Raw genomic sequence first — 24,777 nt, 5'->3', positions numbered from 1 at the left:
GGGCCCACCCGCACATCGTCCTTACCTGTATTTGAGCTCTTTGGCACTTCTGTGCATGGAGCATACGGCACATGCATCCTTACCTCCTGCGACGCTCTGCAACGCCTCCGCGATGTTCCAGCTGCTCGGTGGAGCGTCGTGCAGGTGCGTATGCTCCGTGCGTGAAAGCACCAAAGAGCTCAAATACAGGTAAGGATAGCCCTCTTGAGCACCGTACCGGAACGGTATCCGGTGCTCCCGGCAGACACCGGTACGCCTATACTGGGGCATACCACCTGCAACCCACCACTGGTATTAGCCCTTTACCCTACTTACCACATGGCATCTGGAAACTCAAACTTGGACTCAAAACACAGCCTAGAGAGTTGCCCCTGCATGGCCCCATGGGAATCTGACAACCAATCAGAATACATTTCTTACACAGGAACAGGAAACTGAGAGGTGGGGCCGAACAGAGAGTATAAAGCCAGGAACTTTCAGCCCTTCTTTCTCTTTTCTTCTTCACCCAACATCTTGAAGCATCTGATCACCTTTTCTGTTCAGGAACTCAAGCCATGTGATCTTGTCCACCATTAAACCATCTTTCCAAGCAGACACCATGTTTCCAGTGTCTTTTCCCCCACTTGGAGCTGAATCCAGAAGGACATTTCTTCCAATACTCTAATAAAAGAAGCTTGGAAGAAATCATGTGAACAATTGTTAAATTGTTAAATGCTATTATTTTTGGTATGAGGATTTATAGTATAGATCAGCCAAGAAAGGAAATTGGGAAGATTAAAGGTATTAAGATTAAAGGGTTTAAAGGCATATTCTTTCTGCAGGGTTTGGTACAAATTTGTCTCCATTAGCTTTGGTGAAGTGTAACTCTTGCTTGATTTAATTGGAGCCAGTTCTCCTTTATGCTTTTTCCTCAGTATTCTAAATCTGGCTCAGTGGTGGGATTCAATTTTTTTTTACTACCGGTTCAGTGGCCATGGCTTGGTGGGTGTGGCATGGCACAGGAACGATAGTGCAAACTCCCCATTCCCTCCCCACCCCCACTAATCTGCTTTTCAGCTCCGTTCTCCTGTTCTGGGCAACAAAGGGAGGCTGGGAGGCAGCGGGGATGGGGCCAGCCTATTTGCTGGTTCTCCAAACTACTCAAAATTTCCACTACCGGTTCTCCAGAACCTGTCAGAACTGGCTGAATACCACCTCTGGTCTGGCTCCAACTAATATTAGTTATCATGCACTGTTATTGTTGAATTCTTAGATGGGTTCTCTACTTTGACAGTGTCTGTTTGTCTCTTTGATTTGTATCATAACTCCTACTATGGGTCTGGCTTCAAAGTTATAACACGTACATTGTTTACACCCCTTCCTTTTGTTTTCTCCTTTGGTCTGGTTGAACAGAAGCAGGGAGTGAGATTTGCAGTGATCTTTTTGGCATATTGTAGCTACTTGGTTGTTAATCACATCACTTATTTTTAAAACTACAATTGTACAAAGCAGGTGTACATCTGTTTGTCAAACTTGTAGAGGGAAATCAGCAACTTGGGGGAAATGAACCTTGGAGCTTGGATGAAGTCCAAATGATCTCTGTGGAATGCAATATATATTTTGCAACAACTGCACTTAGTGAATTTAAGAAACCTGAACTCCACCACATGTGTGGGTCACTCGACTTTCTAAAACCCTTCTACATTTGCAGTTGGATCATATCCTGGTTAGATGTCTTTTAAAATACACCTGTCGGGGGGGTTATATTTTTCAGATGCAGAGGTTGGTGGCATATATTAATGAATCTATTGCAGTATCTGTGATATGATCCTACAGAAGTCATTTGACTGCAAAGGCAAATTGTAATCACTTTAGACTTCTTACTTTTCCTGCTGCTTTATACCATAAGCCCTGATATCAAAAATAATACAGCAGATACAGCAATAGATTTGTTAAAATGTACCATCAGACCCACTATAGTAATCATTGTATTTGAATTATAATAATTAGAAATAAAAGCAGCTGTTAGATAATCATGTTCCAGTTTAGTAATTATACCTATTGCCTTCTGTGTGTTAGGTTAAAGCCTTTTAGTGTGTACCACTTGGAGGCACTAAAACACTTGACATGACATGAGGGGTAGCACTATTTGCCCTGGCCTCTTTTTTGAAACAATTGTTATTGAAAGTTTTAACAGCAATAAGAACCAATGCACACTAAAATAGAATGGAGAAAGTGAAGAGAAAAACAATAAAAAGCTAAAAGTGGCATAAGCAAAAGAAAAGAAACTTTCAAAAGGATATAAAGATTAAAAGGCCTCTATTCTTCACAGCAATTCTAAAATCTTATTATAAATTATAATAATTATATATAAATTATAAAAATAAAAATATTTTAATCTTTCTCCAAAGTTGCATTATATCTTCTTTCTAAAATAATATAGTCTCCCTGTCTAATCATCAAAACCATAAATCACAAATCATTTTTATTTTTACAAGAAAAGTCTATAAGAGGTTTCCAATCATCAGTAAATGTGGATATTGTTCTTTCTCTTTGTTCATACCCTAGCCACCTTATGAATTGGTAAATGCCAGATTGGTTTGTTGGCAAGCTGACAGCTTCTTGCTGGTGTAAGATATGTGATGGTCACATAACATAATATAGCTATGGATGGGAATGCCAGTTAGAGTTTAATAAGACCTTATGATTCAAGGAGAAATCCAGTTCTGAATTAGAAGTCCCATTTTAAAATGTTCTTTCTCTGCCTGTTGAATAACTGCAATGCTTGGAAAATACAGTTTTCACCATGTTTAAAATATCTCACTGTATTCTACATTTAAAATGTGATTGCAGAAAACATGTTCCTGTATTTCTGGAGAGACTTTCTTAAGGCTACCATATCTGAACTGCAGAAATACAGAGTAACCACTAGAGGTGGCTGTGGAGTACAAAAACACTAACTTATTGCTGCCATCTAGTGACTCTTGTGGATTTGTGTGGCCTTTTTCTTCCCAATCCTGTAGAACCCGGCTTGTTAGATCTTCTGTGACTTTGATTTTCTAGAAGAATAAATGCATTTACAAATTAAAGGCACTTATAAACCACTTCAAACCCTTTGGGAGGGTCTAAACAATTTATAATAAATGCAGTAATAATATAATATGTAGAAATTAAATGTAACTTATAAAAAGAACAATCCTAGTAATAAAGTAATAGAAAATAGAACCCCATATAAGAGTAATAAAAACTAAAAATAACTTACACTCCAGAAGTTGGAGCAATAAAATATATATAGGCTTGCATAAATTCACTTGAACGATAGCGTGTGATGGTACTGTGGGGCAGGATGCTGGTGGTCAGGAGGGGAAAAAAAACACCTTGCAACCCACATTAAAGTTTCATGAGTAAGCATTCCTTTCTGATGTGCTGTGGAAAAGAGAGAACAGAGCAAGCCACAAACATAAGAAAGGGCAATAGATAAAAGGCAGGTATTCTTAATTTTGACTTCGTGTGGGTTTTAGTAAATACAATTGAAAAATCAAAAGGTTTTGGCCACTCAAATGACTAAAGTCACCACATCCCTCTGTCTCCACAGTCTTGATTCTGTATAGTTTGCTTGCTTCCTTTCCTTCCAAGCAAACCATATACCTGAAAAAGTATCTCTCTGCTTTGTTTCTTGTTACAAGATACTGCAGGTGACTAGCACGAAGCAGAAATCTTTTTCTTTTTTTGGAGTACAACTCTGGAGTACAGCTGGTTAAATAGGGAGACCTGAGACAGCCAGCAAAGAATCATCACAGGATGCGCTGCCAGATACTGATCAAAATTAACATTTGCTGGATCAGCAAGCTAAAAATACTCCCTCTCACTCCGCTGGGCACTTTAGACTATATAAGAGCAATTGTCAAGGGGTTGGTGTGGGGGGAATATAAGAACATAAAGGGATTGCTGGCAACTTGCCCTTTCTCTTTACTATGTGCTGAATCTAGGCACAGATGTGGTTTGCATTACTCTCAGTTACAGGCTGTAGTGGAAGCATCCTGGACAGACATGCATGTGCCCACAAGTGGGGATGGAGATTATCAAGGCTGCTCTAATGTGCCCCAAAAGGCATGTTTGCAAAGTCACAGAGAATGGAAAGAAAATAAGAGTCTCATCTAAAAATAAGTCTTCTACCTGTTTTACCACTCCATCTTGAAAGGCACATTTTAGAGTTTTGGTCTAGGGCTTTCAAAGAAACAAATGGTTACTTTCTCTTGCAAATATTTTTATTTTTTAATTACATAAAATAAGAAGAATAGAAGAAAAATATAGGAAATTAAGGGAAAGGAAGGGGATGTGAGATACAAGGGGAAAGAGAATGGTTCCTTACTTTCATAGCTCATCTGCTGCTGATAATTACAAGTTGTCCTCAACTCATTTAGTGACTGTTCAAAGTTACAACAGCACTGAACAAAGTGACATAACCATTTTTCACAGTTATGCCTTTGCAGCATCCCCATGGTCATGTGATCAAAATCCAGACGCTTGACAACTGATTCATATTTATGATGGTTGCAGTGTCCCCAGGTCATGTGATCACCTTTTGCAACCTTCTGACAAACAAAGTCAATGGGGGAATCCTGATTCATTTAACGAGTTACTAACTTAATAACTTCAGTGATTCACTTAACAACTGTGGCAAGAAATGTTGTAAAATGGGGCAAAACTCACTTAACAAATGTCTCACTTGACCACAGAAATTTAAGACTCAATTGTGGTCGTAAGTATTCTGATATTAAAGCTAGGTTTGAACCTTTGCCCTTAATTTGTCTCCTGCCTTCTTTTTATCTTGACACATCCTAAATCTCTACAGAGTGACCACCATCTTGATTTTCTTGACTCTGTAGCTCTGTTAGTGAAAGTAAATCTCTCCTGTCCCTCTTCCCTTCCCTTCCATGCTTCCTTCCCTATGAGGGGCCTGATGTATCCAGCAGTCCCAACTGGAACTACAGTGCAAGTCATTGTGCATGCTCTCAGCCCTGCTCCCGGATCCTTAGCAACAACCAGAGGGGGAAAAAATACTGTACTGAGAAGTGCTTCCAAGAATTGGAAGAGCACAATTTTGTAAGCTTGCGGATCACTCTTGGCCTTTGGATGCTGAGGTGAACCATAAAAAGTGATGGTGCCAGTACAGGAATTCCATTCAATTTACATTTACTTTTGATTAAATTTAATAATGATTTCAATCCAGGCTTAATTTTATAATTATCCTGTTCCAAGTATTTTAAAAAATCCAATAGCAACTTCTGGAAATCTCTGAGAGTCACAGCAAAAGGTTTGGGGGATGTGCATGATCCAGGGAGAACCTAGTGGTAAATCTGTGCTTTAAGATCTTGGGCTGGGTTATGACATGTGTATTCATGGATGTAAATGCATACTGACAGATATGTACATACACACCCAAGCAACTTTGGCCTTCGTTGAGACTAAGTCAAAGGACAGGTGGGAGAAAAGCGTCCCAGAAAGATTACTTCAAAGAACAGTTCATTTGGAAGGTCTCTTCCAGCTCTGTTATACTGTTATTCTGAGTGCAGAGGACTGGAAACATTTATTTGGCAACATCACCTTGCAAAGTCCTAGAAAAGTGGAGTTGACCTTGAGCAATAGCTTATTGCTGGGGAAGGTGTGTGCTGCAATAAAGTATTGTTTACAGATTTGCTATGCTGTACTGTGTCAACCAGAATAGAAGTGGAAAGGACTTTGGAGGTCTTCTAGTCCAGCTCCCTGCTCAAGCAGGAGACTCTATTATTTAAGACAACTGGCTGTCCAGTCTCTTTTAAAAGCCTCCAGTGATGAAGCACTTACAACTTCCGAAGGAAAACTGTTCCACTGGTTAATTGTTCTCACTGTTAGGAAGTTTCTCCTTAATTCCAGGCTGCTTCTTTCCTTGATTAGTTTCCATCCATTGTTTCTTTTTTTATATAAATTTTTATTTTCAGACACACACAGCACATATAACATAAAAGCCTCTTCAATTACACACAGTGTGTCGATTGGTTACAAAGTCTTTCTGTGTCCTTTCCGTAAACCTCACTTGAATTTTATCAAAATTCACATATTAACAATCAAGATATCTTTGTATACATTGTTATTATGCTTCCTCCTATTCTAAGTCATTCAATCATTTTAGCATTGATAACATTCTCTAATAGTTTCCAATTCCATGTCCCCCCCCATTAGTATCATCAATCTAATATACATGTATACAAATTGATATAATTATTAAACATCCATAAGCTCAGCTATTATTAGATCCTTTCAACATAAGGCATATCAAATTTGAAGTAAATTTATATTATAACATTTTATTACATTATCCTGAAATCATCCAATGATATTACATCTTTATAATCTATTCTATATAAAATTGTTTAACTTTTATAAAAAGGCTTTTCAACATCATCTCCATATCCTCAATATCCTTACAGTATTGTATAAAATTTCATATTATCAATCTAGTACATATAAATGCTTTGTTATCATTATTAATCATTTATTTGACTATACATAGAACTCAAAATTTAATTACATTTAACTAAAATTTATTGTGACATTTCATTTCATCCTGTATTCCAGAGATAGTGTAGTCCAATATCTCTTGCCGTTTGTAAAGTCTGTATTCTAGATGTTTTCTGATAAGTCTTATGTGGACTTCTCTTAAGAACTTGTTCATTATAAGAATTCGAAACCCTTATCTGCTCTTTTTATCAGCTTCACTTTTGTTATCATTAGTGCTTTTGCTGAGATTACTATCATTATTTCTGCCAAATTTCCCCTCCTTTCTTCATCTATTTTCTGACATCCAAAATGAAGATCCGGTTCATCAATTTCTCCTTTCTGTATTTCACAGCTGTCATTTCCCTCCACTCTCAGTTTGCTGTCAGTGTCAACAATATTCTTATCACTTTCATATGTCTCTGTATTTTTTCAGCTCTGTCCTCAAACTTCATCGCTGTCCCCGTACTTTTTGAATTTTGATCTATAATTTCAAGTCTCTTTTCAATTCTCTCTGTAATTATTAAAACTTTTGAATTTCTAAGAAAATTCTTTGCAAAGTTAGTGCCTTTTCTTCTTCACGTTGTGCCATTTTCCAGGTTATAAACACTGCCAAAACATCCGAGACTTTTTAGATCAACAAATTCAGTGGAGTTTTTCAAATCAAAGCTTTCTCTTTCCTTCAAAGCAACACCTGTATCAACAAAACATTTTCACTGAGCCTTTCAGTAAACAAAGTTTATAGCTTTATATTGCCAAGCCTCTAGCCACTAGATGGCAGTGTTACCTCTAGCCACTAGATGGCAGTGTTACCTCTAGCCACTAGATGGCAGTGTTACCTCTTTTCCATCTGTTTCTGCCTCTCTGTCCGAGAGAGGGGGAAAATGTGTAAAAATTACGCTACGTCTCTGCCTTACGAGAGAAGAGCTTTTAAACCACGAATACAAAAATGGAGAAAGTATAGAGGAAGAAGGAAAAAAAGAAGACCAGTCCAGTTTAAAAGTAAGAGGCATATGTAAAGAGTCCATCCATAGAAAACAAACAAAGTTAAGGTAGAAAAGATAACACGATCATCTTAAACCAGAGTTGACTCACCACTTGTTTTCTTCTGTCTTTTATTTTAAATTCCAATTCTTTTGGGTTTTCCCTTCTCTAATAATAATTTTTTTTCTCATCAATTCGACACACTCCTGTACTGCTTCTGTTTCAGAGGCTTGTCCCCACCTTTAGCAGCCATTTTGGTTGCTTCTCTTGTAGCTGGCAAAAAGAGCTTTCTCCTGGATCAACCAAGGGCTTTGCAATGCCCCTGAGATCAGCAGGACATGCTCTTCTCTATCACTGTTCCTTCAGAACAGTTTAGGTCCAAAAGGACCGTCCAGAAACAGAGATATCGACAGCAATCCTGGAGACCCAAGATTGCATGTCGTGTCATTGTGATGTCAAGCACCGCCCATCTCCCATCCATTGTTTCTTGTTCTGCCCTCTGGTTTGTTGGAAAATAAATTGACCCCTTCCTCTTTGTGACAGCCCCTCAAATACTGAAATACTGCTATCATGTCCCCCCTAGTCCTTCTTTTCTCTACACTGGCCAAACCCAAATCCTGTAATTGTTCTTCATATGTTTTAGTCTCCAGGTCTTTAATTATCTTGGTTGCTCTTCTCTGCACTTTTTCCAAAGTCTCAACATCTTTTTTGTAATATGGTAACGAAACTGGATGCGGTATTTCAGGTGTGGCCTTACTAAGTCTCTATAAAGCGGTACTCATATTTCACATGATTTTGATTCTATGCTTGTGTTTATACACCCAAGGATTGTGTTTGTGTCTAGTCCTTGGAAACAACTCTCATGGATAAAGTTATGTTGTGGATGATACAGTGCTGTTTTTGTCATTTTACCTGATCCTACCTGCATGCTGAATTGCAAAATTCAGAAAAAAACCTAAGGCTAATTGAGCTGTGGGGCATAATGCAGTACATACTGTGTTTCCCCAAAAATAAGACAGGGTCTTTATTTTTTGACCCCTGAAATAAGCGCTTGGCCTTATTTTCGGGGAGGTCTTATTATTTTTGAGGTGCAGGAGGCGGTGAGCATGGTCACCTCATTGCTGCTGCTGTGTTGCAATATTTTCAGGGGAGGGCTTATTTTAGCCCATGCGCTCAAAAGCACGATTGGGCTTATTATCTGGGGAGGTCTTATTTTCAGGGAAACAGGTTATTGAGATCTTTTGGGAGGTCTCATCTGTCATTCGCTCCCAAAAGTCAGGAACAGATGTCTAGGCTACACAAGTAGTCCTCAATCTATGGCCACAATTGAGCCAAAATTTTTCTGTTGCTAAGTGAGACATTTGTTAAGTGAATTTTACCCCATTTTGTGACCTTTCTTGCCATAATTGTTAAGTTAGTAACACGGTTGTTAAGTGAACTTAACACTTACTCCTTTGATTTTGCTTGTCAGAAGGTTACAAAAAGTGATCACATGACATGGGGATACTGCAACCATCATAAATATGAATCAGTTGTCAAGCGGCTGAATTTTGATCACATGACCATAAAGATGATGCAATGGTCATAAGAGTCAAAAATGGTCATCCGTCACTTTTTTCAGTACTGTTGTAACTTCAAACAATCACTAAGTTGAGCACTACATGTTTTGCTTAGGCATGAAGATTCATTTATTCACTGCAGCTCAAGTCTCATAGTCTGACTTATATTCCAACATCTAACCTTGCATTTCCTTTTGTGTTCTGTTTAGTTTCCATATGCAGCACCTCCTCCCCAGGAGCCAGTGAAAACTTTGAGGAGCCTGATCAACATCCGCAAAGGACACACTGCGTTTAGTCAAGTAAGTCAGTGATTTCAGAACAGGGATTTGTTCTGCACTTTGAACCTTTAACTCAATCAAAGCAGGAAAAATACCCCAACAAAGAGAACTGCCTCGCATTAAGATGACTTAGTGAATGCGACTTCCTGTGGCTTAAGGCTTTCTGAAGGGAACTTGTTTGCTGAATGGGCTTGCCTAGGAGCCGCGGAAGAGAATACAAAGTTAGACCAGACAGAGATGTGATGGGGTAACTATAGATTTGCTACTTTCCAGTCCAGCCTTTCTCAGCCTCCCCCCCCCCCCCCAGTTGTAAATCCCATCATTCCAAGCCACCTTGGTTGTGCTAGCTGGGAATTCAAAGAATTATCACCTCAGCACTTCTCAAAGGCCCAAGCTGGAAAAGCTACTCCAGGTCAAAATGGGCTTTCCAAAGATTTTATCTCCCCAACTCAGCTTTCTAAAGCCCCTGTGGGTAGAATCACAAGGAAATGACCTTCTACAGGAAAAACAGAACATAAATAGGCCAAAGATGTCTTGGCCTAATTGACTGTAAACTTTGATATGTGTATAAATTAAAATACATTGCTGTAACAAATTGTCTTGTCTAGTACAGTAGCATGGCTGGTGTATGGCATGCCCTTTTAGATATTTCTCTGGAACAATGCTGCTCCTCCTCTATTTAGATGACTTGGAGCTGTTTTGTTTTGTTTTTACTTTCCAAATTTGGGTTAAGAAAAAAAAACCATAGAATTATAGGGGCAGAAGGGACCTTGGAGGTCTTCTAGTCCAATTCCTGCCCATTTCAGACTAATAGTTGTCCAATCTTTTTTGAAAACCTCCTGTGATGGAGTATCCATAATTCTGTGAGACAAGCTGCAGAGTTTGTTTCCCAGTTGATATCAGGATAGTGAAATTCCCCATTACTTCATTGGTGTGTTTCTTGCACATCTCAGCCATACTTAGCCAAATATAAGTATAGCAATGTCATTGCTTTTTCTTCCAATATTCCCTCAAATACTTTCAAGAAGGCTTTCATCTGTGATATTGTGTATTTCTGTAAAATATAGTAATTCCTTACATACAGTACGACAACAACAAATTTGCAGCTTTTGGATGCAATTACATCAATAGCGCAAAACACAAATATGTCAGCAGAGGCAAGCTTCCCTCTGACACATCTTTATGTCAACCAGTTCTTGTCTTCTTCCGATTGTATTTGTGATTTAAATGCTGAAGCTTCCTAGCTCTCATCCGACATGAAATCAATCAGCAGAAATCCCCATCTTTGTGGATTTCTTTAATTGGGAGGCCTAGCTACTCAATCTCATAGGCCAGCTGCTTATTGACAGTGTCCTGTACTTTAGGACTCATGAAAGCTGGGTGGTATTTTTGAACTTGACTTCAAAAAGTAAAGTGAGAATTAGCTCTGAACAGCTACAGTATTATGTACAGATGTTGCCTGTTGGAAGCAGTCCATCCGCTCTTGTGCAGCAGGGCGTATCCGTGTGCAGCTCCTCAAGATTAACACGGGGATTAAGTGTGAACAATTCTGGGGAAGAATTTCTCCAAGTGTTGTGTAAAATGATTTGATCAGCTTCTTGTCTCTTTTTGGTCTTTATCTTCCCTGTCTGGCTTTCAGGATAACTACAGGTGACAATAGGATTTAAATAAAGTTGAATTCATTTTTGTTGCTAGGCTGGGATTAGAGGGGAATAATTGCTTACAGTGTAGATCTACATGGAGGAAGAGAGAACTTCCTTAGTGGTCAATTCTCCTCATTTCAGTCCTGAGAACTAAATAGTTGGATTCTGGACAGCATAAGAGCAATTAGGAACAGGTCTCAGTATAAGATATTTTTCTACCAAGTTAATATGCCTTAATTTTGATTCCTAACTGCTCTCTATAACCTTCCCCACCCCCACCTCCGATCTAAAACTTGCATAGGTTCTACATGCAAGTGCATTCAGAAATTAAGTGTGTTTGAAGTATGGCTTAAAACAGGCATCATTGCAGTGGAAGTCATTTATAATTTTTCCCTGTAAATGCACTGCCGTGTATTCCTTTGGGTTTACTCTGTTTTTGCAAAGGTAACAAGTCTGTGTTTGTCTCCAGAGAATGCAAACAATAGGCAAAGATGTAAACATGCGAGCAAGGCCTTAGTTGGTACTTGTTTTCGTCCTGCAATTCAGCAGTGTCAGTTTTCATTAAATCAGGTGAATAATCTTCAACTGTCACTTTCTCAGCAACGACCTGGAAGAATTGTATTATGCTAATGGACTAGCTTTCTGGTTTCATATTCTTGTCCTTTATCTCTTCTGTTCTCATGAATCACTGACTCATACTTGGGAGTCAGTGATTCTGGGCAAAAGCTGTCTGTGCAATAACCTGGGACTTCAATGTTTTTGCAGAAATGGTTTAGCACATGGGTGTCAAACTCGATAATGTCACATGATGTATCATGACAATTTTTTTGCCTTTGCGGAGCTGGGGTGGGTGTGGTCTGTGCGTGACACATCCGGCTGCAGGCCACCAGTTTGACAGGCCTGTTTTAGCTCTTATGGTATGATTCCGTTCCCTTATAATCATTGGTGGCAATATGAAAAATCTGGTTGCAGGTAGTTCAGTCTTCATAGGAAATGACTAATGTATTGATGTTCCTCACTCCCATCCACCCCATCATAGTAGAGCCCAGCAAAGGAGGAAAACACATAATCTTGTCCTTAACAAAAGAGAATTTGGAAAGCTCCTGCCAGATAATCGGTAATCATAGGTAAATCTGGTGTTCTCTCATACTGACAAATAGCAGATTAATGTGTAGATAAAAAGGATACAATAAAACATTTGGATTATTTATTGAGAAAGAACTATTGAAAAAGTGGAAGAGGGATGCATTCAGTACTTTGCTAGAAGGCAGAGGGGCATGAAAACTGGCTGGGTGACTTTGGGCCAATGGTTCTATCTCAGCCCAATCCATCTGACAAGATTGTAGTTGTGGGAAAAGAAGAGGAGGGAGGAGTGTTAGGTATGTTTGCCGCCTTGAATTATTTATAAAAATAATAAAGGTGGGATAATAAATAAATGTAGCCAATAGGTATAAATATTAGCTGAAGTAAGCAATATAGGGACCTATTCTCGTACCAAATCTCAGTATTGTGATTTCAACACATGCTTCCAGAAGTATGGAAACAGCACATAGCCATATTAAAGGCCTCCTTATATTTGCATCAGGCCTAATAAGCTATTTTCAGTTTTTATTGGGAAGCTTCTTAGGTCTACTAGGAGATTCTGAACCTTGAACTCCTCGTACTTTCGGCATACAAAATAATATGCTCTGTTGCTGACCTATGAGCTCACTGTCAGAGAGCAGCCTCTTAAACTACCACTAGATATTTCTTCTGTAATAAAAACAATGGACAAACTTTCTGGAATGTATAAGGGGAAAAATGTCTACAAAAGCTTTGGGTACAGAAACTCTTGGTGTAATCACCCAAAACCTGTGCCAATCCTGGATTCAAGAACCCTTTACTCTAAGTATGTCCCAGTGAAGATAGCGAGATAGTAGTTCAAGAAAGGTAATACTATTCTTATGGTTAAGGTCTAGAACAGTGGCCCCCAACCTTTTGAGCTCCAGGGGCAAGTTCCATGGAGAGAGATTTTTCCATGAACCAGAAGGGGTGTGGTTTCATGTGTTGCCTACATCCCACAGATTGGACTTTGCTTGTTTGGGTGGCCCGATTTCTGGCATGCTGCGGATTGATGCTGGTCCATGGACCAGAGTTGGGGACCGCTGTTCTAGAACAAGGGTTAAGACCAGTGGTGGGATTCAGCCAGTTCGCACCACTTCGGGAGAACCGGTTGTTAATTTTCTGAGCAGTTTGGTGATTGTTGGAAGAAATCAGGGCAGAGAACGGTTGTTAAATTATTTGAATCCCACCACTGGTTAAGACATTTTCATGACATGGAACCTGTGGTTCCACCACAAAACCGTGTTCGACTAAAGCGCGCTCGGCGAAACCGCGTAGCTGACGTCATCACAGGGCGACAACAGCGCAGAGACAGAAGCACGCTGTAAACGCTAAACCTAAAATTAACCCCTAAACCTAACCCCCCTAAACCTAATCCTAAACCTAACCCTTAACCTAACCCTAAACCTAACCCTAAACCTAACCCTTAACCTAACCCTAAACCTAATCCTAACCCTTAACCTAACCCTAACCCTAACCCTTAACCTAACCCTAAACCTACCCCTAACCCTTAACCTAACCCTAAACCTAACCCTAAACCTAACCCTAAACCTAACCCTAAACCTAACCCTAAACCTAACCCTTACCTTAAGTTGAATCGGCTTGCTTTCAAAGCGCTATTTAAAACGCCCTTCTTTCTCCGCGCTCGCTGTTGTCGCCCTGTTGATGACGTCAGCGACGCGGTTTAATCGGGCGCACTTTAGTCGAGCACGGTTTTGACGTGCCACGGGAACCTGTAGCTGTAGTTAGGGAAAATTGGCTAGGTTTTAATGAACTTCAGTCTCTTATGAAACTTCATCAAGTTCTTATGCAACCCTAGGGTTCCAAGGAACATAACTGAAAAAATGCTGGTCTCGTATTTCTAAGAACCAGAGACAATTGTTTACAATAGTAATAGCACAAGATTTGCATACCGCTTCCCAGTGTTTTACAGCCTTCTTTAAGCGGTTACATAGTCAGCCTATTTCCCCCAACAATTTGGCTCCTCATTTTACCCAACTCAGAAGGATGGAAGGCTGAATCAGCTTTGAGCCAGTCAGTCGAACTCCTGGCAGTGAGCTGAATTGGCCTGCAATACTGCATTCTAACATGTACAATCATACCGTAGCAACTTTCAACTTGGTGCCTTCCAGATTTATTGGGATGATTACTCCTTGAAGTCCCCAAATCACTTCTTAAAAAGTTGGATCTTCAGCATTTGTACCAAATGTATGGTTACTTTGTTCTGCTCTGTTAGATGCACAGAGGAAGTGAAGTCTCCAGGCGAAGAAGTCAGCAAAGCGAAAGTCCAGTACAACGTAGAGTTCACGTTCGATACAGATGCACGGGTGGCCATAACCATTTATTATCAAGCCACTGAAGAATTTCAGAATGGAGTGGTGAGGTAAATCAAAGGAGAGCTGGGGAAAGGTATCACCTCATAGCTATCGTTGTTCATTGTTAGAGGAAAAGTGGACAGGGCTGTCTGTTCAGGGAACTGCAAATTTGTAACCAAGATATATCCACGCAAAATACTCTGATAACCTCTGCTGTTTTATATCAAGTATCTACTGTAGGAAGCTGGTAAGTCCACAGCTAATTCCCTCCTAGCTTCAAATTGTAGGAAAGGTGGGGATAGAGGCAGGGGTGGGATTCAACTGGTTCGGATCGGTTTGGGCGAACCAGATGCTAATTTTATTGGTTTGCCAAACCAGTACTTGCAAGGACTGGCTGGCTCCACCCGCCACCCTATCCCGCTCCTCACAGGATTCTCCATATGGCCCATTTTGGATGCCAGGTAAGTGCAGGGCCCACATGGAGTCTCTGGGAAGGCAAAAAACGGGCCTCCTAGAAGTTCCAGGAGTTTGGAAATGGGCCTGATTCTGGCATTTGGAGCCCGAGAGAGGCCATTTTCACCGTCCTGGAGGTTCGAGAAAAGCCTCCAGAGCCTGGGGAGGGCTAAAACACCCCCCAGTGGTCCAGGAGCCTGAGAAAGGCCATGGCCACGCCCACCCAGCAACCGGGCAGAGAACCGGTTGCTACAATTTTTCAATCCCACCCCCGGGATTGTGCCAGATTTAAATTTCAGCTAAGCAGAGGTTAATGGCCCCATTTGAAAAGGTGCTCTCCAAGGTTCTTGCAACAAATATGTGCCTGAATCATAGCTTCATGCTTTCCTGCCTTGTGGTGTGGCAGAATTTAGCCTAAAATGGCTTTTGAGGACCCTATGCCCCGTGAATTGGTTTGTGATGCATCACTGCAGATTCTGAAAACAGTGCTATTGTGGAAGTGTTCATGGAAGCCAGCTTAAATATGCTGATGTTACAAAGATGCAAATAAGGGCCTCCTAATCAATCAGCAGAGCTGAAAAATGAACGAAGGCTGCAGGTTGGATGGCCTTGAAAATAGGACCTCTTTATGACTATTTTCCATTTGAGAAATTATATTCTAATAAGCATGATAATAGCAAATTAAAGGGGGAGTAACACAAAATGAAAACGTGATATTGATATCATGTCTGAAAGAAGAGCTGTTTTCTGGGTGATATCTGCATTAGTTATATTAGTTTATGATAGCCACATGGTTAAAAGTGCTGGTTATATGTTGCGAGACTAAGTTCTAGTCTCGTCTTAGGCCCAGAAGATGGCTGAGTGACTTTGGGCCAGACGTTCTCTCCCAGCCCTAGGAAGAAAGAATTGGCAAGCTATTTCTGAAAAATGTTGCTAAGAAAATTCCAGAGACTTGTTTTTGTAACCACCAAGAATCAAATTAACTGATAGCCCAATAACAACATTAATTGTTTAGGGGTGACTTTTTTTTACACATCTTTCAGTGGCTTAGTGATTCTTCAGAGCAGCATTGCAATTAAAATGATAAAACAACTGTATCAATAAAATATATTACAGACAAGCAGAAATAACTTTATTGCTAGAATAGGAAAAAAAATTGGGTCAGTCAGGAGGTGGCTTTAAATGCTGTCTGAAGATGATGCTTCATATCTTGGAAGACCCCCTCCTAGTTTGGGAAGATAAGAGCATGTGTGGGATTGTTCACTCTGGGTTATCCACTTTTTTCTTATAGTTATATCCCCAAGGAGAGCAGTTTACACTCCGAGACTGTCCATTATAAGCGAGGTGTATGCCAGCAGTTCTGTTTGCCTTCCCATAGCATTGATCCCTCAGAATGGACTGAAGAAGAGGTAAGGAAGACGCATGCTTCAAAGAAATTAATAGTGAGGAATTACTTTTTTGAGCAAGTATCCTATTTGATTCATATTTCATCAGGGCCCGTGCATGCTGTATAAAATAGAGATCTTTATCGGGGAACAAAGTATACTGTTTTACATTAATGGAGTAACACATGTGTACTGTATGATTGTCTTTTTAAAAATCAGAGTGTTTCCAGACATTTTGTGCTAAATGAGGACTCCCCAGGGTGCCTGCATTTCTAGTATTGCACACCTGTGGTAATGCTTGCTGGGCACATGAGTGGATTACTATAATTCTGCTGGTGCTACCAGTATTTTACTCTCTAAGATCACTTGCCTTTTTACTTCAGGCCTCTCATTCTTTGCAGCTGAGCTTTGATCTGGACCGCGAAATATATCCCATGGTGGTTCTTGCAGTGGTAGATGAGGGAGATGGTAAGGATGCTCTTAAGGTTCATGTTCATGCTTTATTTATTTGTTTATTCTATTTGGTATACAGTTTACTTTCTGTTCAAAGAAATTGTGACAAGCAAGGTTTAAAAAAATTAGAGAATTAAAATTGAAAATTTAATCCCTGAGCAATAGCTTGGTAAAGAAGCTACATCTACACACTGTCTTAATTTTGTGAGAAGTTGGACAAGGGATGTATTTCCTATGGATGTGTTTCATTGCCTGAGAACATGGAAAAGAAGACCAAGGAATGCAGAGTTTTTTATCCCAGAACTTTCTGCCTAGTCCTCATGTTCTGGGGTAGCTCAATCCACTAATCTGCCTGTTGCAACATATGAGATCTCTTCTGCAACCCCTGAAATGGATTAGAATATTCTGGGATAGACAATTTTGTACCACTAGAGTGTATGCACACTCATTCTCATTCTCTCTCTCTCTCTCTTTCTCTCCCCCTCCCTCCCCCTTTCTCTCTGGGGTAGACAATTTTGCACCACTAGAGTGTGTGTGCACACATTCTCATTCTCTCTCTCTCTCTCTCTCTCCCCCCCCGCCCCCAAACTGGTAGTGAAGATGATAGCATTTCATGCCCGCTAAGCATTCTACAACCCATTTATTAAGCTGCAGATGACTTCCTCCAGTGGTTTCATGTAGCTGTTGAATAGGATGTGTTCCAGATTGGATCCTGTAAGATGCTGCCATCCTATCAGTCAAAGTACAATAAACCCTCAGCATCACTTTCTAGACATGGAGAGGCTGGAACCACTATAGAGCCCAATCTTCTCTGAAAGTTCAGAAAGAATACCATGGTCAATGTATCAAAAATTGGTTACAGATCCAGGAGAATTAATGGGCTCAGTCTTCTCAGCCAGTTTCAAGTATAGACCTTTCGTTAAGATGAATAAAGCAATTTCAGTATCATATCTCTATTGAAAGCTAAACTGGAATGCGTGCAAATAATCAGCATCCTCCAGATGTTGATTGGATCGCGATAGGAAGCTGAATTGACATGTCTTGCAAGTTGCCACTGTACATTCTAAAAATTACTGCCGATTAAATTGATTTTGTGTCCTGTTGAATATCATTAGTAACTGAAACCCTTAGAAAGGAATCTGTAATGAACCATATATGTATATTTAATTACCCTGGTTATAATTATGGTCAATTAAGACTACTACTATTAAGGACAACCGCAGGGGAAAAATGTAGCAGTCCACGTCAATTTCTGGAAAGTTATGTATCATCCTGAACCTCAATTTTGGATCTTGTCTTGCAGAGCATATGGGTCACTGCCATGTATTGCTGGCAACTTTTGAGAAGGTAAACATTGCGCTCTTGCTGATCCAATGTGCAAAATGCATGAATCTAAATTTCCATGTTGAATGTATGCAGGTTGAATCAATGTAATAAATAAAGTAAAATATATAGTTACAAGGTTAAAGATATATAATGAAGAACAGGAAGATAACACAACTACAGGGGTCTTTTTTGAGCAGTGCCAATTTCGTAGAATAATGCTGGGTGAGTAAAATGGTCTGAGTTAAAAGGAGAGTGATTGTTAAAAAGAAAAAGGCAGGGATGATATGAATAGGAGACATTTTCTTTGTGGAGTACAATTGTGTTTTAGGGAGTGAGTTTCATCACACCTGTCCTCTAGAATTTCTTTTGATGGACTGTGTCGTTGAAGTCCACCTGAACATTTGTATTTCTTCCTCTCAGCATGCGGATGGCGGCTTTTGTGTGAAACCCCTCAAACAAAAGCAAGTGGTGAGTGTGTGGCTGGTGGGATCAGGTTCTCTGTTTTCCCGCACGTACTGGTTCCTGTTACTTTTTAGGGAAAGCTCCTTGTGCAGCGGCAAGGAATTTGATGGCCATCCAGCCCATTTCCAACACATTGGTTGCAATGAGCTTTTAACCAACCAGTGGATAAAAACCAAAGGTTTTCACTCTAAGCATTTTTCTCCTATTATGGAAAGGTGCCTGTTCAAGTTAGATAATGCAGTTTTTCACTGGGGAAAAAAACAGAAAGAAGAAAATTGTTTCACAGTCTTTCTTTCTGGAGTTTCATATCCCCTTTCGACCCTTACTTTCCCATATAATTTCAGTGCTGTGCTTTTTCTAGGTGGATGGAGTGAGCTATCTCCTTCAGGAAATTTATGGGATAGAAAACAAATATAACACACAGGATTCAAAGGTGAGAACTAGAGCTAAATGTGCAGAATAATGTACATGTTGTACAAAGTCTCAACCAGATTGTCTGGAAGTTTCCATGTTAAAACCCTTCCCTCCCTCCCTCCCTTCTTTTCTTCCTCCCTCCCTTCCCTTTCTCCCTTCCTTTCTTCCTCCCTTCCTTCTCTCCCTCCCTTCCTCTCCTTCCCTCCCTCCCTTTCTTCCTCCCCTCCCTCCCTCCCTTCCTTAATTCACTATGGACACATGTTTGTAAGGACATGCATACCAGCAAGCTTTTCTAATCCAGGTGGCAGAGGATGAGGTGAGTGACAATAGTGCAGAGTGTGTAGTCTGCCTCTCCGATGTCCGAGACACCTTGATCTTACCTTGCCGCCATCTCTGTCTCTGCAACACTTGTGCTGACACCTTGCGCTATCAAGCTAACAATTGTCCCATCTGCAGATTACGTAAGTCCTGATCTTTTTTTTTTTTTAATGTTAAGATTGGGTCCTCTCTGGAAGATCCGATGTATGTTTGATCCTCTCACTTTGAGAAATGAGCAATTGCCTACACCCGAGATAGGCTGAAACAGAGCCAAGGTGGCGCAGTGGTTAAATGCAGCACTGCAGGCTACTTCAGCTGACTGCAGTTCTGCAGTTCGGCTGTTCAAACCTCACCGGCTCAGGGTTGACTCAGCCTTCCATCCTTCCGAGGTGGGTAAAATGAGGACCCGGATTGTTGTTGGGGGCAATATGCTGACTCTGTAAACCGCTTAGAGAGGGCTGAAAGCCCTATGAAGCGGTATATAAGTCTAACTGCTATTGCTATTGCTAAATTATTTAATTTTTAACAACCCACTACCGTGTTTCCCCGAAAATAAGATAGGGTCTTATTTTCTTTTGATCCCCAAAATATTCACTGGCTGCTGCTGTGTTGCAATATTTTCATGGAGGTCTTATTATTTTTGAGGTGGTCATCTCATGGCTGCTGTTGTGTTGCAATATTTTTGGGAAGGGCTTATTTTAGGGCATGCACTCAAAAGCCCCACTGGACTTATTATCCGGGGAGGTCTTTTTTTCAGGGAAACAGGGTATCAGAAGTGCAGCCAACTGTGATCATATTTGACTTGTATTTTAGTGGTCACAGTCACCTTATTACCTTGGGTGGTTTTTCAGAGAGATTTCTAGCAGAATTTAAAATGTCCTTCTCCATCCCTCTCCCGTTTCTTCCTCACAGCATTTCGGGCCTTGTTACAGATCAGAGCCATGAGGAAAAAAATGGGACCCCTCTCCCCCACCAACTTCAACCCCATCATTGCATCCCAGACATCCGATTCAGAGGAACATTCAGTGAGTATGGGTTTGTTTGATTGTTCAGATGCTGATCTTATTCCGTCTTGGCTGAGATGGTCTTCTGGGCTGCTCATTCTTTTGGGAGAAGAGTTGAGCACCGTGAAGCTTTTCCCCCCCAATTCCACCTTTTCTGTAGAGGAGTAATCCAGAAAGAAATGCCACTGACAATGAAGTTGTAATGACATTAGAACTGGAAATGGCAAGCCCAGATCTTATCTAAATCCACTGAAAAACTCTGAAGACAAATAAGAACCAATTCAAGTAGTATTTATTGTGACCTGCTTGCGTTTGAGAAGAAGGGCGATATTTAAATGGATTTTTCTGTCTTTCCTTTCCAGTCATGTTCATTGCATGTGTAAAACTGTGAAAAAGAATAGACTTAAGATACGTTCATTGTGCAGAACGAGAACCAATTGCACAACTATACTATCTTCCCAAATTAATTATACCAAAGTGTGAGAGACAATAGAGTAGTAGTAAATTTCAGAGGCATAGTATTTTTCACAACTATGGAAGAAAAAATGTGTTTGTTTAAACATTTTAACTTGTACAAGTGCTAAAGAAGAAAGAAGCAAAAAAAAAAAATCCTCCTTGGGATTTTTAAAAACAGTGAAAAGGCAAATATATTTTCTAAAAATAAATATGAAAAAATTGCCATCTTTTCCTCCAGGTTGCTCAGGGAGCATAACAGTCATTCCCCAAGCAGAATCAAGCTAGTAAACATGATGCGCCAGAAGCGGGAACCCAGGAGCTAGAGAACTTGCCGGCATCTCGGCAGATGAGATGATTAAGGCAGTTGCTAGCACCATATTTTTATGTGCATGGCACACTTAAGCACAGATCCAGTATGAAGTTTAGGGAAGAACTAGAATATCTCAATAACTAAGTTGCAATATTCAAAGCTGTAAGGCATTTTAAATTATAGTGATTCAGCTGCAGAAGTATAGAAGAGTGTGACCACAAAGGTCTTTTTTATTTTATTTATGTTCAGAAAGACTGTGCTTAGTGTGCATGTGTTTTTCTTCCTGACTGTTTATCCTTTTTTTAGGTCATAAACCACCATAATCTTCTCTACCAGCTAAATATTTCAAGCTACGAAATCCAAATTACTTGGCTTAGAATAAAGAGCTTAAAACTAGGCAACTATTAATTAATATTACATGACATGACCAAGGCACAGCCTTAAAAAAACAGCAAAAAAAGATAATAATTGCAAATCAATTCAGTAAAGGTAGCTCAAGCCCCAGTAACCAGTTATGAGAGAGGGGGGGGAGGGGGAGAGGGAGGGGGGGTGAGAATGAATGAGAATGTGAATGTATTGACACAGTACTCTCAGCTAAAAAAGAATAGGGTTGAAAAACTAAAAACCTTTACTACCCAGTAATCTCTATATAAAATGCTATGTGTGTGTTTGTGTGTACATTAGAAATTATGTTTGGTCCGGACAATTTCCCCCTATAAATACAATATCCGGGCAACAATGGGTTATCAGCTAATGCAGATTAAAGATTTTTAACCTCCCTTTAAAAGCAATCCCAATTTCCACAAGTTGTTGAAGTAGAACCTCTGTTCCAGAGTGGCAGAGCCACTCCTCTTCCATCAGGGATCCTGGTCTCTTTTCTATTTTGTGTACTCTTTGAGAGTTTTCTGAGCTTCCTGTTCTGTCTTGAGCTTCCTGGTAACAGTTCCTGCTGCTTAAGAATAACCTCTCTTTCGTCATACCCTTGTCTGTTCCTCCCAGTCTTCAGAAAACATCCCCTCCTGGCTCTGAGGTTGTCTCCTTGCTGGAAGCCCTTAATGGGCTCTCACTCCATCCCCAAGCAGCCCTTCCAGTCCGTGTGCTTGGGGACAACCATGTGTCAGGCATGCTACCCCACTATGGCAGTGACAGCCACTTGCCTCCCATCCAGACACTGCTTCCCTTGAACGTTATCAGATTGTGGCAGTCAAGGACATAAATTAAAGAAGACGCCTGTCCAAGTAAGTGACCTCTTGTCATTTCCCTCTTGCACAACAATAAATGAGCTGCCGGCAGTAGAACCTTATGGCCAATATCCTATTCCTTAAGTCTGTTTGGTCGATCCTTGGTCAGCAATCTTTTCAGATTCAGATTTCAATGGTTTTGCTTGGTCTCCCTCAGACAATTATTTGATTATTATTGCAATTTTTAAAAGGCTAGGTTCTCATTGGAGAACATAGATCCTCATGAATGCAGGGGGTGGGCTTCAAAATTTTAGCCAGGGGTTTCTCTGCAATAGTTGCTGGGTGGGCGTGCGCTATGGTGGGCGAGGGCCTAGTTGGCCTCCTGCACCACAGTGCAGGGGGGGGGGGTGTTTGCCCTCCCCGGGTTTCAGAGGCTTTCCTAAGCCTCCATGAGGGCGAAAACAGCCCTCCCCAGGAGGCCTGTTTTTTGCTCTCCCTGAGCCTCCGCATGTGCTCTTGCACTTACTGCATCCAAAAAAGGCTGCGGAGGACATCTTGGGAGGGGTGAGGTGGGTAGGGTCAGCCAGGAGTGGATTGCGGGTTCTCCGAACTGCACAGCATCTTAGCTCCCAAACCCCTGCAAACCCCCAAAAGCCCATCCTGCATCTAGGCATTTCAGTTTTCTTAAAGAAGTAATACCGTATTTATCGGCGTATAACACGCACGGCGTATAACACGCACCCCCCATTTTAACACAAAATTTGAGTAAAAATTTTTTTTCATTAAAAAAATGATCTTGGGAAGCTCGGAACTAATGTTGGATTAAAATTTATAACCTTTAGAACATGAATTATAAACATTACACTCCTCTTAAAAGGCAAATATGAAATGAAAAAACACCTCTTTGAGCAAAAAACTTAATCAGAATCACTGCTTTTTGGAAAACCAAAAACCCTCTTCCTCATCTTCACTCTCTCCCTCTTTTTTTCCCTTCCTTCCCCTTCCCTCTTGCCTATCAACTTCATCCTCTTTGTCTTTCTGCTCTTTCACTCTTTCCCCTTTTCTTCCTACCTCCCTTCCTTCTCCCTCCCTTCTTCTTTTTTCTTCCTTCTTCTTCCATCTTCCTCCTTCTCCTTCCATTCTTTCTCCTTCCATCCATCTTTTCTCCTTCCATCTTCTCCCCCCCTCCCTTCTCTTTTCCTCCCCCCTCCCTCCTTCCTTCCTCTCCTTCCCTTTCTCACACACAGGAAGGGGAGGGGGCTATCTAGTCGCTTTTCACAGCATATTCTTTATCTAACTTTTAAAAAACAGTGTGCAAATCAAACGAGATTTTCGTAACCTGCGAAGCACCAAGTTATATTATGTTGTTACAAATTCGCAGCTACTCCATTCTTTCTGATAGGGAACTACATTTCCCAAGATGCCTCAGGTCCTCAAAGCGCTGAACGCAGCTTTGCAATTGACTCCAGCGAGGCCTGGCAGCCGCCGGCTGGGGTGGTTGTCAGGGCGATGCGGAGCGGACGCGCCGTTTGTACTGCTTCCAGCAAATCAAGACGGACAAGGGAAGCGACTGAAAACGACGCTGGCCGCAGGAGAGCGAGGATGCTGCCAGCGTTTCACCTTGCGCAGCGAATTTGACTGGGTCCCGGGCTTCTGCGAGTGGCAGAAGCCCGGGACCCAGTCAAATCGCTGCGCAAAGTGAAACGGGCCGGCAGCAGCCTCGCTCTCCTGCTGCGGCTTCTGTTTCAGTAGGGAAGAAAACTTCCTTTCGCTTCCCGAATTTGACTGGGTCCCGGGGCTTCTGCCGGGCGGCAGAAGCCCGGGAAGCGAAAGGAAGTTTTCTTCCCTATTGAAACAGAAGCCGCAGCAGGAGAGCAGGGCTGCTGCCGGCCGTTTCACCTTGCGCAGCGAATTTGACTGGGTCCCGGGCTTCTGCCACCCGGAGTATCGGCGTATAACACGCAGGCAGGGTTTAAGCTTGCAATTTTAGTTTTAAAACTGCGTGTTATACGCCGATAAATACGGTAATTTAAAAAATGGTGAGGAGCCATGAATGTCATTGAGTATTGTCATAGATTCAAGTATTATTCACAGGTGCCTGTGAGGCCTATGCCGACCACTAGATTTATTAATGTATCTAACTAGCTCTTAATGGAGTCTTCTGTAGCATTTTTGAAGACCCCCATTCCGTCATTCTAATTTGTGTGTTTTCTACAAAGGTGTTACATTTAGTTTGTGTGTTTTCACCAGGTCAATCTCACAACATTCCTCGGTATTACATGAAGAAGAAGATAAGGCTTGTAGTGAATCTGAAGTCAGGATTTCCCAAAGGAAGTCTCCCTGTCCTCGTGGAGAGGTGATTATTTTAAAATTCCTGTTTTTTAAAAAAAAAAATTACTTGAGCCTAACTGCTGCTCACTTTTTTCCTCCTGCAGACCTACAGTATAGAAGATACATTAGGGAAAGGAAGATTTTTCCCTTTGCATATAAAGGAGTTAAATCTGCAAGCATGTTAGTGAATTTAGACTTGGAAAGAATCAGAGGTGCTTGCAAATATCTACCTTGAAAGAGAACTGAACTTTACAAGCTCTGGAAGTACTCTCACCTCAGTTAAAAATT

General features: G+C 40.8%; 1 protein-coding gene across 1 annotated transcript in view; it reads left to right on the top strand.

Moving 5' to 3' along the window:
* Window positions 1-24,777, top strand: part of RNF157 (ring finger protein 157) — a 61,766-nt gene that overhangs the window by 15,844 nt on the left and 21,145 nt on the right. The window contains 14 exon segments of the mRNA XM_032208819.1: window positions 9,269-9,334; window positions 9,336-9,358; window positions 14,318-14,464; window positions 16,141-16,258; window positions 16,636-16,702; window positions 17,991-18,034; window positions 18,434-18,481; window positions 18,837-18,908; window positions 19,191-19,350; window positions 20,120-20,232; window positions 21,977-21,991; window positions 21,993-22,162; window positions 22,164-22,205; window positions 24,391-24,514. Of these exon segments, the coding sequence (XP_032064710.1) occupies window positions 9,269-9,334; window positions 9,336-9,358; window positions 14,318-14,464; window positions 16,141-16,258; window positions 16,636-16,702; window positions 17,991-18,034; window positions 18,434-18,481; window positions 18,837-18,908; window positions 19,191-19,350; window positions 20,120-20,232; window positions 21,977-21,991; window positions 21,993-22,162; window positions 22,164-22,205; window positions 24,391-24,514 (1,209 nt within the window).

Source organism: Thamnophis elegans, chromosome 2, assembly GCF_009769535.1.
Source record: "Thamnophis elegans isolate rThaEle1 chromosome 2, rThaEle1.pri, whole genome shotgun sequence".
NCBI classification, from domain to species: Eukaryota; Metazoa; Chordata; class Lepidosauria; order Squamata; family Colubridae; genus Thamnophis; species Thamnophis elegans.
Note: the sequence above shows the minus strand (reverse complement) of the source record. Positions and strands in the feature narration are given on the sequence as shown.